At 51.8% G+C, this 13,605-nt stretch overlaps 1 protein-coding gene across 1 annotated transcript in view; it reads left to right on the top strand.

Moving 5' to 3' along the window:
* Positions 1-8,368, top strand: part of LOC135536525 (uncharacterized) — a 34,074-nt gene extending 25,706 nt beyond the window's left edge. The window contains exons 13-15 of the mRNA XM_064962833.1: positions 4,171-4,250; positions 4,861-4,949; positions 8,284-8,368. Coding sequence (XP_064818905.1) covers positions 4,171-4,250; positions 4,861-4,949; positions 8,284-8,368 — 254 coding nt within the window. The remainder of the gene's footprint in view (positions 1-4,170; positions 4,251-4,860; positions 4,950-8,283) is intronic.
* The last annotated feature ends 5,237 nt before the right edge of the window (positions 8,369-13,605 follow it).

Here is a 13,605-nt window from a genome sequence, read left to right as displayed (position 1 = left end):
TGGGAGCTGGCTAGCTCTATCCGATCCCCTTCGGTCTGGGAGCTGGCTAGCTCTATCCGATCCCCTTCAGACTGGGAGCTGGCTAGCTCTATCCGATCCCCTTCGGTCTGGGAGCTGGCTAGCTCTATCCGATCCCCTTCAGTCTGGGAGCTGGCTAGCTCTGTCTGATCCCCTTCAGTCTGGGAGCTGGCTAGCTCTGTCTGATCCCCTTCAGGCTGGGAGCTGGCTAGCTCTATCCGATCCCCTTCAGTCTGGGAGCTGGCTAGCTAGCTCTATCTGATCCCCTTCAGGCTGGGAGCTGGCTAGCTCTATCCGACCCCCTTCAGTCTGGGAGCTGGCTAGCTAGCTCTATCCGATCCCCTTCAGTCTGGGAGCTGGCTAGCTCTATCCGATCCCCTTCAGACTGGGAGCTGGCTAGCTCTATCCAATCCCCTTCAGGCTGGGAGCTGGCTAGCTCTATCCGATCCCCTTCAGGCTGGGAGCTGGCTAGCTCTATCTGATCCCCTTCAGTCTGGGAGCTGGCTAGCTCTATCCGATCCCCTTCAGGCTGGGAGCTGGCTAGCTCTATCCGATCCCCTTCAGTCTGGGAGCAGGCTAGCTCTATCCGATCCCCTTCGGTCTGGGAGCTGGCTAGCTCTGTCTGATCCCCTTCAGTCTGGGAGCTGGCTAGCTCTGTCTGATCCCCTTCGGTCTGGGAGCTGGCTAGCTCTATCCGATCCCCTTCAGTCTGGGAGCTGGCTAGCTCTATTTGATCCCCTTCAGTCTGGGAGCTGGCTAGCTCTATCCGATCCCCATCAGTCTGGGAGCTGGCTAGCTCTATTTGATCCCCTTCAGTCTGGGAGCTGGCTAGCTCTATCCGATCCCCTTCAGTCTGGGAGCTGGCTAGCTCTATTTGATCCCCTTCAGTCTGGGAGCTGGCTAGCTCTATCCGATCCCCTTCAGTCTGGGAGCTGGCTAGCTCTATCTGATCCCCTTCGGTCTGGGAGCTGGCTAGCTCTATCTGATCCCCTTCAGTCTGGGAGCTGGCTAGCTCTATCCGATCCCCTTCAGTCTGGGAGCTGGCTAGCTCTATCTGATCCCCTTCAGTCTGGGAGCTGGCTAGCTCTATCCGATCCCCTTCAGTCTGGGAGCTGGCTAGCTCTATCCGATCCCCTTCAGTCTGGGAGCTGGCTAGCTCTATTTGATCCCCTTCAGTCTGGGAGCTGGCTAGCTCTATCCGATCCCCTTCGGTCTGGGAGCTGGCTAGCTCTATTTGATCCCCTTCAGTCTGGGAGCTGGCTAGCTAGCTCTATCTGATCCACTTCGGTCTGGGAGCTGGCTAGCTCTATCTGATCCCCTTCAGTCTGGGAGCTGGCTAGCTCTATCTGATCCCCTTCAGGCTGGGAGCTGGCTAGCTCTATCTGATCCCCTTCAGGCTGGGAGCTGGCTAGCTCTGTCCGATCCCCTTCAGGCTGGGAGCTGGCTAGCTCTATCCGATCCCCTTCAGTCTGGGAGCTGGCTAGCTCTATCTGATCCCCTTCAGTCTGGGAGCTGGCTAGCTCTATCTGATCCCCTTCAGACTGGGAGCTGGCTAGCTCTGTCTGATCCCCTTCGGTCTGGGAGCTGGCTAGCTCTATCTGATCCCCTTCAGACTGGGAGCTGGCTAGCTCTATCTGATCCCCTTCAGTCTGGGAGCTGGCTAGCTCTATCTGATCCCCTTCAGTCTGGGAGCTGGCTAGCTCTATCTGATCCCCTTCAGTCTGGGAGCTGGCTAGCTCTATCCGATCCCCTTCGGTCTGGGAGCTGGCTAGCTCTGTCTGATCCCCTTCAGTCTGGGAGCTGGCTAGCTCTGTCTGATCCCCTTCAGGCTGGGAGCTGGCTAGCTCTATCTGATCCCCTTCAGGCTGGGAGCTGGCTAGCTCTATCTGATCCCCTTCAGTCTGGGAGCTGGCTGGCAGCTCTATCTGATCCCCTTCAGTCTGGGAGCTGGCTAGCTCTATCCGATCCCCTTCAGTCTGGGAGCTGGCTAGCTAGCTCTGTCCGATCCCCTTCAGGCTGGGAGCTGGCTAGCTCTATCCGATCCCCTTCAGTCTGGGAGCTGGCTAGCTCTATCCGATCCCCCTTCAGACTGGGAGCTGGCTAGCTCTATCTGATCCCCTTCAGTCTGGGAGCTGGCTAGCTCTGTCCGATCCCCTTCGGTCTGGGAGCTGGCTAGCTCTAGCCGATCCCCTTCAGGCTGGGAGCTGGCTAGCTCTGTCTGATCCCCTTCAGGCTGGGAGCTGGCTAGCAATATTTGATCCCCTTGGGTCTGGGAGCTGGCTATGCTCTGTCCGATCCTTCGGTCTGGGAGCTGGCTAGCTCTATCCGATCCCCTTCAGACTGGGAGCTGGCTAGCATCTATCCAATCCCCTTCAGTCTGGGAGCTGGCTAGCTCTGTCTGATCCCCTTCAGTCTGGGAGCTGGCTAGCTCTGTCTGATCCCTTCAGGCTGGGAGCTGGCTAGGCTCTATCCGATCCCCTTCAGGCTGGGAGCTGGCTAGCTCTATCTGATCCCCTTCAGTCTGGGAGCTGGCTGGTTCTATCCGATCCCCTTCGGTCTGGGAGCTGGCTGGTTCTATCCGTCCCCTTCAGACTGAAAGGATGCTGGTTTTAGTCTATCCAATCCCCTTCAGTCTGGGAGCTGGCTAGCTCTATCTGATCCCCTTCAGGCTGGGAGCTGGCTAGCTCTATCCGATCCCCTTCAGTCTGGGAGCTGGCTTAGCTGAGCTCTATCTGATCCCCTGTCAGGCTGGGAGCTGGCTTCTCTATCCGACCCCCTTCAGTCTGGGAGCTGGCAGCTGTGCTCTATCCGATCCCCTTCAGTCTGGGAGCTGGCTAAGCTCTATCCGATCCCCTTCAGACTGGGAGCTCAGCTCTATCCAATCCCCTTCAGGCTGGGGAGCTGTTTCAGCTCTATCAGATCCCCTTCAGGCTGGGAGCTGGCTAGCTCTATCTGATCCCCTTCAGTTCTGGGAGTTTGGAGGCAGTATCCTGGATCCCCTTCAGGCTGGGAGCTGGCTAGCTCTATCTGATGGACAGGTGGGAGCTGGAGCTCTATCTGATGGACAGGTCTGGGAGACCTGGCTAGCTCTGTCAGGTGATCCCCTTCAGACTGGGAGCTGGCTAGCTCTATCTGGATCCCCTTCAGGCTGGGAGCTGGAGAACAGCTAATGGATCCCCCTTCGGTCTGGGAGCTGGAGCTCTGTAATGATCCCCTTCGGTCTGGGGAGCTGGAGCTCTATCTGATCCCCTTCAGGCTGGGAGCTGGCTAGCTCTATCTGATCCCCTTCAGTCTGGGAGCTGAGGAGCTCGGGTATGGTTATACAGACCACACCCCTTTTCCACATTTATTACTTTACATCCTTATTCTGGGTTAATCTACAAACAATACCCCAGTGTTAATGGGATTTTATATGTTCATATGAATTATTAGAATATTCCACCCTGAAACCATATGATTGTATGAAATTGATTAGAATCATGATGAAATTGATTAGAATCATGATGAAATTGATTAGAATCATGATGAAATTGATTAGAATCACGATGACATTGATTAGAATCACGATGACATTGATTAGAATCGTGATGAAATTGATTAGAATCATGATGAAATTGATTAGAATCATGATGAAATTGATTAGAATCATGATGAAATTGATTAGAATCATGATGAAAGAGATTAGAATCATGATGACAGCGATTAGAATCATGATGAAAGCGATTAGACTCATGAGGTTATTCTAATGATGTGTGTGGTTTTAGTCAGTAGAATTATACATGAAAGTGATGGTGGTTTTAGTCAGTAGAATTATATATCCGTGAGTGTAGTTTTTGGTCAGAGTGTATTTCAATATATCTGTATTATAGTATCTTAAACAGTCTGATTCGGTGAGGAGACTTGGGCTGGGGGCCACTGAGAGCACGTAAGGGACCTGTCTTGAGGGAGGAGTGATTCTCACGGACTCCCCTGGAATCTTTGTGGACAGGTAGCAGGACAGTGTGTGCGTAGGATACCTACTGGTTGTGTGTGAATGTAAGGAGTAAGGAGACCGGTATTAAATGGTTTTATACAACAGACCAGTGGAGGCGTGAATAAACCTCATTGACTAATTTAGCCTGGAGTCTGTTGGACAGGTGAGGAGACTCTCAGATTTCTTCAATGAGGAGCAGCTGTTTCTGATCCTGGAGTTCGAGTTTGGAGGCAGTGACCTGGAGAACAGTAATGGACAGGTGAGGAGACCTGGAGAACAGCAATGGACAGGTGAGGAGACCTGGAGAACAGTAATGGACAGGTGAGGAGACCTGGAGAACAGTAATGGACAGGTGAGGAGACCTGGAGAACAGCAATGGACAGGTGAGGAGACCTGGAGAACAGCAATGGACAGGTGAGGAGACCTGGAGAACAGTAATGGACAGGTGAGGAGACCTGGAGAACAGTAATGGACAGGTGAGGAGACCTGGAGAACAGTAATGGACAGGTGAGGAGACCTGGTTCTGTTTGGTTCTCTACAGTATATCTGATCGGGTGTTTGGTCTTGTGATATGTTTATGAACATACCGAAACTCCCCTCCCTTCCTCTTCTCCCCCACCCCTCTCCTCTCTCCTCCTCCTCTCCTTTCTCTCCTCCTCCTCTCCTTTCTCTCCTCCCTCTCTCCTTTCTCTCCTCCCTCCTTTTCTGTCCTCTCTCTCCTCCTCCCCTCTCTCCCCTCTCTCTCCTCCCCTCTCCTCCCTCCCTCCTCTCCTCCTCTCCCCTCCCCTCCCTCTCCCTCTCCCCTCCCCTCTCTCTCTCCTGTCTCTCCTCCCTCTCTCCTCTCCCCTCCTCTCCTCTCTCCTCTCCAGCTGGCGTCGGTGATGGTGGCTAAGAGTATCCTCCATCAGGTGACTGCAGCTCTGGCTGTGGCTGAACAGGAGCTCTGCTTTGAACACAGGTCTGTCTAACCTGTCTGTCTGTCTAACCTGCCTGTCTGTCTAACCTGTCTGTCTGTCTGTCTAACCTGTCTGTCTGTCTAACCTGTCTGTCTGTCTAACCTGTCTGTCTGTCTAACCTGTCTGTCTGTCTAACCTGTCTGTCTGTCTGTCTGTCTAACCTGTCTGTATGTCTGTCTGTCTAACCTGTCTGTCTGTCTGTCTAACCTGTCTGTCTGTCTAACCTGTCTGTCTGTCTAACCTGTCTGTCTGTCTAACCTGTCTGTCTGTCTAACCTGTCTGTCTGTCTCCTCTCCCCTCTGTCTGTCTCCAGCCTGTCTGTCTGTCTAACCTGTCTGTCTGTATAACCTGTCTGTCTGTCTAACCTGTCTGTCTGTCTAACCTGTCTGTCTGTCTAACCTGTCTGTCTGTCTGTCTAACCTGTCTGTCTGTCTGTCTAACCTGTCTGTCTGTCTAACCTGTCTGTCTAGTCTGTCTAACCTGTCTGTCTGTCTAACCTGTCTGTCTGTCTGTCTAACCTGTCTGTCTGTCTAACCTGTCTGTCTGTCTAGTCTGTCTAACCTGTCTGTCTGTCTGTCTAACCTCTCTGTCTGTCTAACCTCTCTGTCTGTCTAACCTCTCTGTCTGTCTGTCTGTCTAACCTGTCTGTCTGTCTAACCTGTCTGTCCTCCTGTCTGTCCTAGAACCTGTCTGTCTGTCTAACCTGTCTGTCTGTCTAACCTGTCTGTCTGTCTAACCTGTCTGTCTGTCTGTCAAAATTCCTGTCTGTCTAACCTGTCTGTCTGTCTAACCTGTCTGTCTCTGATAGGTCTGTCTGTCTGTCTGTCTCTCTGCCTGTCTGTCTGTCTCTGTCTGTCTAACCTGTCTGTCTGTCTAACCTGGCTCTGTCTAACCTGTCTGTCTCTCTGGCTGTCTCTGTCTGTCTGTCTGTCTGTCTGTACCTGTCTGTCTGTCTAAACTGTCTGTCTGTGTAACCTGTCTGATGGTCTCACCGTGTCTGTCATCTCTGGATAAGGAGTTGTCAGGGCCATAACCTGTCAGTTTGACATCTACAGACTCTGAGACAGGAGAACAGGTACGTTGGGGTGGGGGGTTACCATGGAGACCTGTCAGTCTTCTGTCTAGACTCATGAGACAGTCTAACCTGTCTGTCTGTCTAACGTTGGGGTTGGGGGTTCTGGAGACCTGTCTGTTTGACATCTAGACTCTGAGACTAACCTGTCTGTCTGTGGGGGGGTAACCATGTCTGTCTGCAGTTTGACATCTACAGACCATGAGTCTGTCGTTGGGGTGTCTAACCTGTCTGTCTGTACCATGGAGACCTGCAGTTTGTCTACAGACTCATGAGACAGTCTAACCTGTGCGTTGTCTGTTACCATGGAGACCTGCAGTTTTGACATCTACAGACTCTGAGACTAGGAGAGGCAGGAACCGTTGGGGTGGGGGTTGTCTGGAGACCTGTCAGTTTGACATCTACAGACTCTGTCTGTCTAACCTGTCTGTCTCTCTGTCTGGGGTGTCTGTCTAACCTCTCTGTCTGTCTGTCTAACCTGTCTGTCTGTCTGTCTAACCTGTCTGTCTGTCTAACCTGTCTGTTTGTCTGTCTGTCTAACCTGTCTGTTTGTCTGTCTGTCTAACCTGTCTGTTTGTCTGTCTGTCTAACCTGTCTGTTTGTCTGTCTGTCTAACCTGTCTGTCTGTCTAACCTGTCTGTCTGTCTAACCTGTCTGTTTGTCTGTCTAACCTGTCTGTTTGTCTGTCTGGTAACACCTGTCTGTCTAACCTGTCTGTCTGTCTAACCTGTCTGTCTGTCTGGTAACACCTGTCTGTCTAACCTGTCTGTCTGTCTGTCTAACCTGTCTGTCTGTCTGGTAACACCTGTCTGTCTGTCTGTCTGTCTGGTAACACCTGTCTGTCTGTCTGTCTGGTAACACCTGTCTGTCTGTCTGGTAACACCTGTCTGTCTGTCTGTCTGGTAACACCTGTCTGTCTAACCTGTCTGTCTGTCTAACCTGTCTGTCTGTCTGGTAACACCTGTCTGTCTAACCTGTCTGTCTGTCTGTCTAACCTGTCTGTCTGTCTGGTAACACCTGTCTGTCTGTCTGTCTGTCTGGTAACACCTGTCTGTCTGTCTGTCTGGTAACACCTGTCTGTCTGTCTGGTAACACCTGTCTCTGTCTGTCTGTCTAACCTGTCTGTCTAACCTGTCTGTCTGTCTAACCTGTCTGTCTGTCTGTCTGGTAACACCTGTCTGTCTGGTAACACCTGTCTGTCTGTCTGGTAACACCTGTCTGTGTGTGTTAGTAACCTGTTGTTCTGTCCTCAGAGACCTCCACTGGATGCTAGTGGTAATGTGTTGGTAGCAGGATCCACTAAGGAGAAGGATGGAGTTTCCTCCTCAATGGAACAAACCATTCCTTAGGATGCCAGTGGGGGATGTAAGTGGTACGCAGGATGCGACTACTCCTCTCCAGGCTTGAGATGCCAAGGTCAGTCCCCCTCTGTCTGTCTCTCTGTCTGTCTGCTCTGTCTGTCTGTCTCAAGTGGTTCTGTCTGTCTGTCTCTCTGTCTGTCTGTTTCTGTCTGTCTCTCTCTCTCTCTGTCTCTCTCTGTGTCTCTCTGTCTGTCTCTCTGTCTGTCTCTGTCTGTCTCTCTGTCTGTCTCTGTCTGTCTCTCTCTCTGTCTCTCTCTGTGTCTCTCTCTCTGGCTCTCTCTCTGGCTCTGTCTCTCTCTCTGTACCACTAAGTGGTCGTGTGTGTGTGTGTGTGTGTGTGTGTGTGTGTGTGTGTGTGTGTGTGTGTGTGTGTGTGTGTGTGTGTGTGTGTGTGTGTGTGTGTAGATGGTCTCACCGTGTCCTGTGACATCTCAGAGGATGAGGAGTTGTTCCAGGGCCATGGAGACCTGCAGTTTGACATCTACAGACTCATGAGACAGGAGAAGTGGAGTACGTTGGGGTGGGGGGTTACCATGGAGACCTGCAGTTTGACATCTACAGACTCATGAGACAGGAGAACGGGGTGCGTTGTGGTGGGGGGTTACCATGGAGACCTGCAGTTTGACATCTACAGACTCATGAGACAGGAGATGCTAAGTGGTTGGGGTGGGGGGTTACCATGGAGACCTGCAGTTTGACATCTACAGACTCATGAGACAGGAGAAGTGGGCAGGATACGTTGGGGATGCCAAGTGGGGGTTACCATGGAGACCTGCAGTTTGACATCTACAGACTCATGAGACAGGAGAAGGGTACGTTGGGGTGGGGGTTACCATGGAGAACGGGTACGTTGGTGTGGGTGGTAACCTCTCTGACTCTAACGTGTCTCTCTCTCTCCTACAGTAACAAGTGGGGTGACTACCAGCCCCACTCCAATGTGTTGCAGGCTCCATTACCTGAGCTCCAAGCTGCTGACTATGACCTATAAGAGTCGAGGGGGCGGGGCGTCAAGCAGGCCAGGTTGGACCTGCAGCGTTTTAGCGATGTCCTCACCTTCCGATCTGCCTCTGACATACTGTACAACTGTGGCCTGTTCCAATGAGAAAGAGTGTGTGTGTACTGCCAAGTGGTTAGCAGGATGCTAAGTGGTTAGCGGGATGCTAAGTGGTTAGCGCAGGATGCTAAGTGGTTAGCAGGATGCTAAGTGGTTAGCGGGATGCTAAGTGGTTAGCGGGATGCTAAGTGGTTAGCGGGATGCTAAGTGGTTAGCGGGATGCTAAGTGGTTAGCCCTAGCAGTAGGCTATAGTACTGTGTAGGATCCAGTCGTAACCTTTTTGTAGGTGTACTCTTCTTGTGAACAATATTTATAAACCCACAAGACTGTAATGGCTTTGTATTCTAAAATTAAAAGGGGTTTCGTTATTAAACGTTGAAATAGAAACAATGTCCAAAAAGTTTTAGTGTCTGATTTTTTTTTTTCCGGCTCGACAAGGAAGTCAGAGTACAGAAATCTGTTACCCACCTAACTGCAGATCTGAACATAATAGCCTCAATGCTCACCGCTAAAAACAAAACAGTTGTCACAATAAACTAGCTCCTGACGACAAGAAAATACCCGAGCCCTTGAAGCTTCAGAAAAGTGGAACGGAAATGGCGCCACACCAAACTGGAAGTCTTCTGACTTGGAGAGACCGTATCGAGGAGCCCTCACTGCTACTCCACCATCCTATTTTTACAACTTAATTGAGGAGAATAAATTCAATCTGAAATAATGTTTTTATACTGTCACAAAGCTAACTAAAAAGCAGCATTCCCCAAGAGAGGATGGCTTTCACTTTTTTTTAAATTTAACCTTTATTTAACTAGTCAGTTAAAAACAAATTATTATTTACAATGACGGCCTACCAGAAGGCAGAAGACCTACGGGGGATTAAAATAAATATAGGACAAAACACACATCCCGACGAGAGACAACAACATGGGAGCAACACAATAGGACAACAACATGGTAGCAACACAGTAGGACAACAACATGGTAGCAACACAACAGGACAACAACATGGTAGCAACACAGTAGGACAACAACATGGTAGCAACACAGTAGGACAACAACATGGTAGCAACACAATAGGACAACAACATGGTAGCAACACAACAGGACAACAACATGGTAGCAACACAGTAGGACAACAACATGGTAGCAACACAGTAGGACAACAACATGGTAGCAACACAGTAGGACAACAACATGGTAGCAACACAGTAGGACAACAACATGGTAGCAACACAACAGGACAACAACATGGTAGCAACACAATAGGACAACAACATGGTAGCAACACAACAGGACAGCAACATGGTAGCAACACAACAGGACAACAACATGTTAGCAATGTGTCAACAACATGGTAACAACACAACAGTACAACAACATGGTAGCAACACAACATGAAAACAACATGGTAGCAACACAACAGTACAACAACATGGTAGCAGCACATGACAGCAATGTAACAGCATGGTAGCAACACAACAGGACAACATGGTAACAACATGACAACAACATGGTAGAAATGACAACATGGTAGCAACACAACAGGACAACAACATGGTAGCAGCACATAACAACATGGTAGCAACACAACAGGACAACATGGTAACAGCACAACATGGTAACAACATGACAACAACATGGTAGCAACACAACATGATAAACAACATGGTAGCAACACAACATGGTAGCAACTCGTTCCTCGCTGCAGTGAACTGAGAAGATGAGCGACCCAGGGATGTGTGCTTTGGGGACGTTTAACAGAATGTGACTGGCAGAACGGGTGTTGTATGGAGGATGAGGGCTGCAGTAGATATCTCAGATAGGGGGGGAGTGAGGCCTAAGAGGGTTTTATAAATAAGCGTCAACCAGTGGGTCTTGCGACGGGTATACAGAGATGACCCGTTTACAGAGGAGTATATAATTGTCCCTAGAATTTCTAAGCAAACATCTGGAGGCCGGGCTTTCTCCTATAGAGCTCCATTTTTATGGAACGGTCTGCCTACCCATGTCAGAGACGCAAACTCGGTCTCAACCTTTACGTCTTTACTGAAGACTCATCTCTTCAGTGGGTCATATGATTGAGTGTAGTCTGGCCCAGGAGTGTGATGGTGAACGGAAAGGCTCTGGAGCAACGAACCGCCCTTGCTGTCTCTGCCTGGCCGGTTCCCCTCTTTCCACTGGGATTCACTGCCTCTAACCCTATTACAGGGGCTGAGTCACTGGCTTACTGGTGCTCTTTCATGCCGTCCCTAGGAGGGGTGTGTCACTTGAGTGGGTTGAGTCACTGATGTGATCTTCCTGTCTGGGTTGGCGCCCCCCCCTTGGGATGTGCCGTGGCAGAGATCTTTGTGGGCTATACTCGGCCCTCTCACCTGGTTAACTCATTCATCCTGGTTCAGGGAAACAGCCCCCCAGTCACCTGGTTCAGGGAAACAGCCCCCCAGTCACCTGGTTCAGGGAAACAGCCCCCCAGTCACCTGGTTCAGGAAACAGCCCCCCAGTCACCTGGTTCAGGGAAACAGCCCCCCAGTCACCTGGTTAACTCATTCATCCTGGTTCAGGGAAACAGCCCCCAGTCACCTGGTTCAGGGAAACAGCCCCCAGTCCCCTGGTTAACTCATTCATCCTGGTTCAGGGAAACAGCCCCCAGTCACCTGGTTCAGGAAACAGCCCCCAGTCACCTGGTTAACTCATTCATCCTGGTTCAGGGAAACAGCCCCCAGTCACCTGGTTCACCTGGGGAAACAGCCCCCAGTCACCTGGTTCAGGGAAACAGCCCCCAGTCACCTGGTTCAGGGAAACAGCCCCCAGTCACCTGGTTAACTCATTCATCCTGGTTCAGGGAAACAGCCCCCCAGTCACCTGGTTAACATCCTGGTTCAGGGAAACAGCCCCCAGTCACCTGGTTAACCATTCATCCTGGTTCAGGGAAACAGCCCCCAGTCACCTGGTTCATCCTGGTTCAGGGAAACAGCCCCCAGTCACCTGGTTAACTCATTCACCTGGTTCAGGGAAACAGCCCCCCAGTCACCTGGTCATTCATCCTGGTTCAGGGGCCCCCAGTCAACAGCCCTCATTCATCCTGGTTCAGGGAAACAGCCCCCCCACCTGGTTAACTCATTCATCCTGGTTCAGGGAAACAGCCCCCAGTCACCTGGTTCAGGGAAACAGCCCCCAGTCACCTGGTTAACTCATTCATCCTGGTTCAGGGAAACAGCCCCCAGTCACCTGGTTCAGGGAAACAGCCCCCAGTCACCTGGTTAACTCATTCATCCTGGTTCAGGGAAACAGCCCCCAGTCACCTGGTTCAGGGAAACAGCCCCCCAGTCACCTGGTTAACTCATTCATCCTGGTTCAGGGAAACAGCCCCCAGTCACCTGGTTCAGGAAACAGCCCCCAGTCACCTGGTTAACTCATTCATCCTGGTTCAGGGAAACAGCCCCCAGTCACCTGGTTCAGGGGCCCCCAGTCAACAGCCCCCAGTCACCTGGTTAACTCATTCATCCTGGTTCAGGGAAACAGCCCCCAGTCACCTGGTTCAGGAAACAGCCCCCAGTCACCTGGTTAACTCATTCATCCTGGTTCAGGGAAACAGCCCCCAGTCACCTGGTTAACTCATTCATCCTGGTTCAGGGAAACAGCCCCCAGTCACCTGGTTCAGTCACCTGGTTCAGGGAAACAGCCCCCAGTCACCTGGTCACCTGGTTCAGGGAAACAGCCCCCAGTCACCTGGTTCATCCTGGGGAAACAGCCCCCAGTCACCTGGTTCAGGGAAACAGCCCCCCAGTCACCTGGTTCAGGGAAACAGCCCCCAGTCACCTGGTTCGGGAAACAGCCCCCAGTCACCTGGTTAGGGAAAAGCCCCCATTCATCCTGGTTCAGGGAAACAGCCCCCAGTCAGTTAACTCATTCATCCTGGTTCAGGGAAAAGCCCCCCAGTCATCCTGGTTCAGGGAAACAGCCCCCAGTCACCTGGTTCAGGGAAACAGCCCCCAGTCACCTGGTTAACTCATTCATCCTGGTTCAGGGAAACAGCCCCCAGTCAGTTAACTCATTCCCCAGGGAAACAGCCCCCAGTCACCTGGTTCAGGGAAACAGAAACCCCCCAGTCACCTGGTTAACTCATTCATCCTGGTTCAGGGAAACAGCCCCCAGTCACCTGGTTAACTCATTCATCCTGGTTCGGGAAACAGCCCCCAGTCACCTGGTTCAGGGAAACAGCCCCCAGTCACCTGGTTCAGGGAAACAGCCCCCAGTCACCTGGTTCAGGGAAACAGCCCCCAGTCACCTGGTTCAGGGAAACAGCCCCCAGTCACCTGGTTCAGGGAAACTCATTCATCCTGGTTCACCTGGTTCAGGGAAACAGCCCCCAGTCACCTGGTTAACTCATTCATCCTGGTTCAGGGAAACAGCCCCCCCCCAGTCACCTGGTTCAGGGAAACAGTCCCCCATTCATCCTGGTTCAGGGAAACAGCCCCCAGTCACCTGGTTAACTCATTCATCCTGGTTCAGGGAAACAGCCCCCCAGTCACCTGGTTCAGGGAAACAGCCCCCCAGTCACCTGGTTCGGGAAACAGCCCCCCAGTCACCTGGTTAACTCATTCATCCTGGTTCAGGGAAACAGCCCCCCAGTCACCTGGTTCAGGGAAACAGCCCCCCAGTCACCTGGTTCAGGGAAACAGCCCCCCAGTCACCTGGTTAACTCATTCATCCTGGTTCAGGGAAACAGCCCCCCAGTCACCTGGTTCAGGGAAACAGCCCCCAGTCACCTGGTTAACTCATTCATCCTGGTTCAGGGAAACAGCCCCCAGTCACCTGGTTCAGGGAAACAGCCCCCAGTCACCTGGTTCAGGGAAACAGCCCCCAGTCACCTGGTTCAGGGAAACAGCCCCCAGTCATCCTGGTTCAGGGAAACAGCCCCCAGGGAAACAGCCCCCAGTCACCTGGTTCAGGGAAACAGCCCCCAGTCACCTGGTTCAGGGAAACAGCCCCCAGTCACCTGGTTAACTCATTCATCCTGGTTCAGGGAAACAGCCCCCAGTCACCTGGTTAACTCATTCATCCTGGTTCGGGAAACAGCCCCCCAGTCACCTGGTTCGGGAAACAGCCCCTCACCTGGTTAACTCATTCATCCTGGTTCAGGGAAACAGCCCCCAGTCACCTGGTTAAC

This window comes from Oncorhynchus masou, unplaced genomic scaffold (genome assembly GCF_036934945.1).
Source record: "Oncorhynchus masou masou isolate Uvic2021 unplaced genomic scaffold, UVic_Omas_1.1 unplaced_scaffold_628, whole genome shotgun sequence".
NCBI classification, from domain to species: Eukaryota; Metazoa; Chordata; class Actinopteri; order Salmoniformes; family Salmonidae; genus Oncorhynchus; species Oncorhynchus masou.
This window is presented reverse-complemented; position numbering and strand designations above follow the sequence as displayed.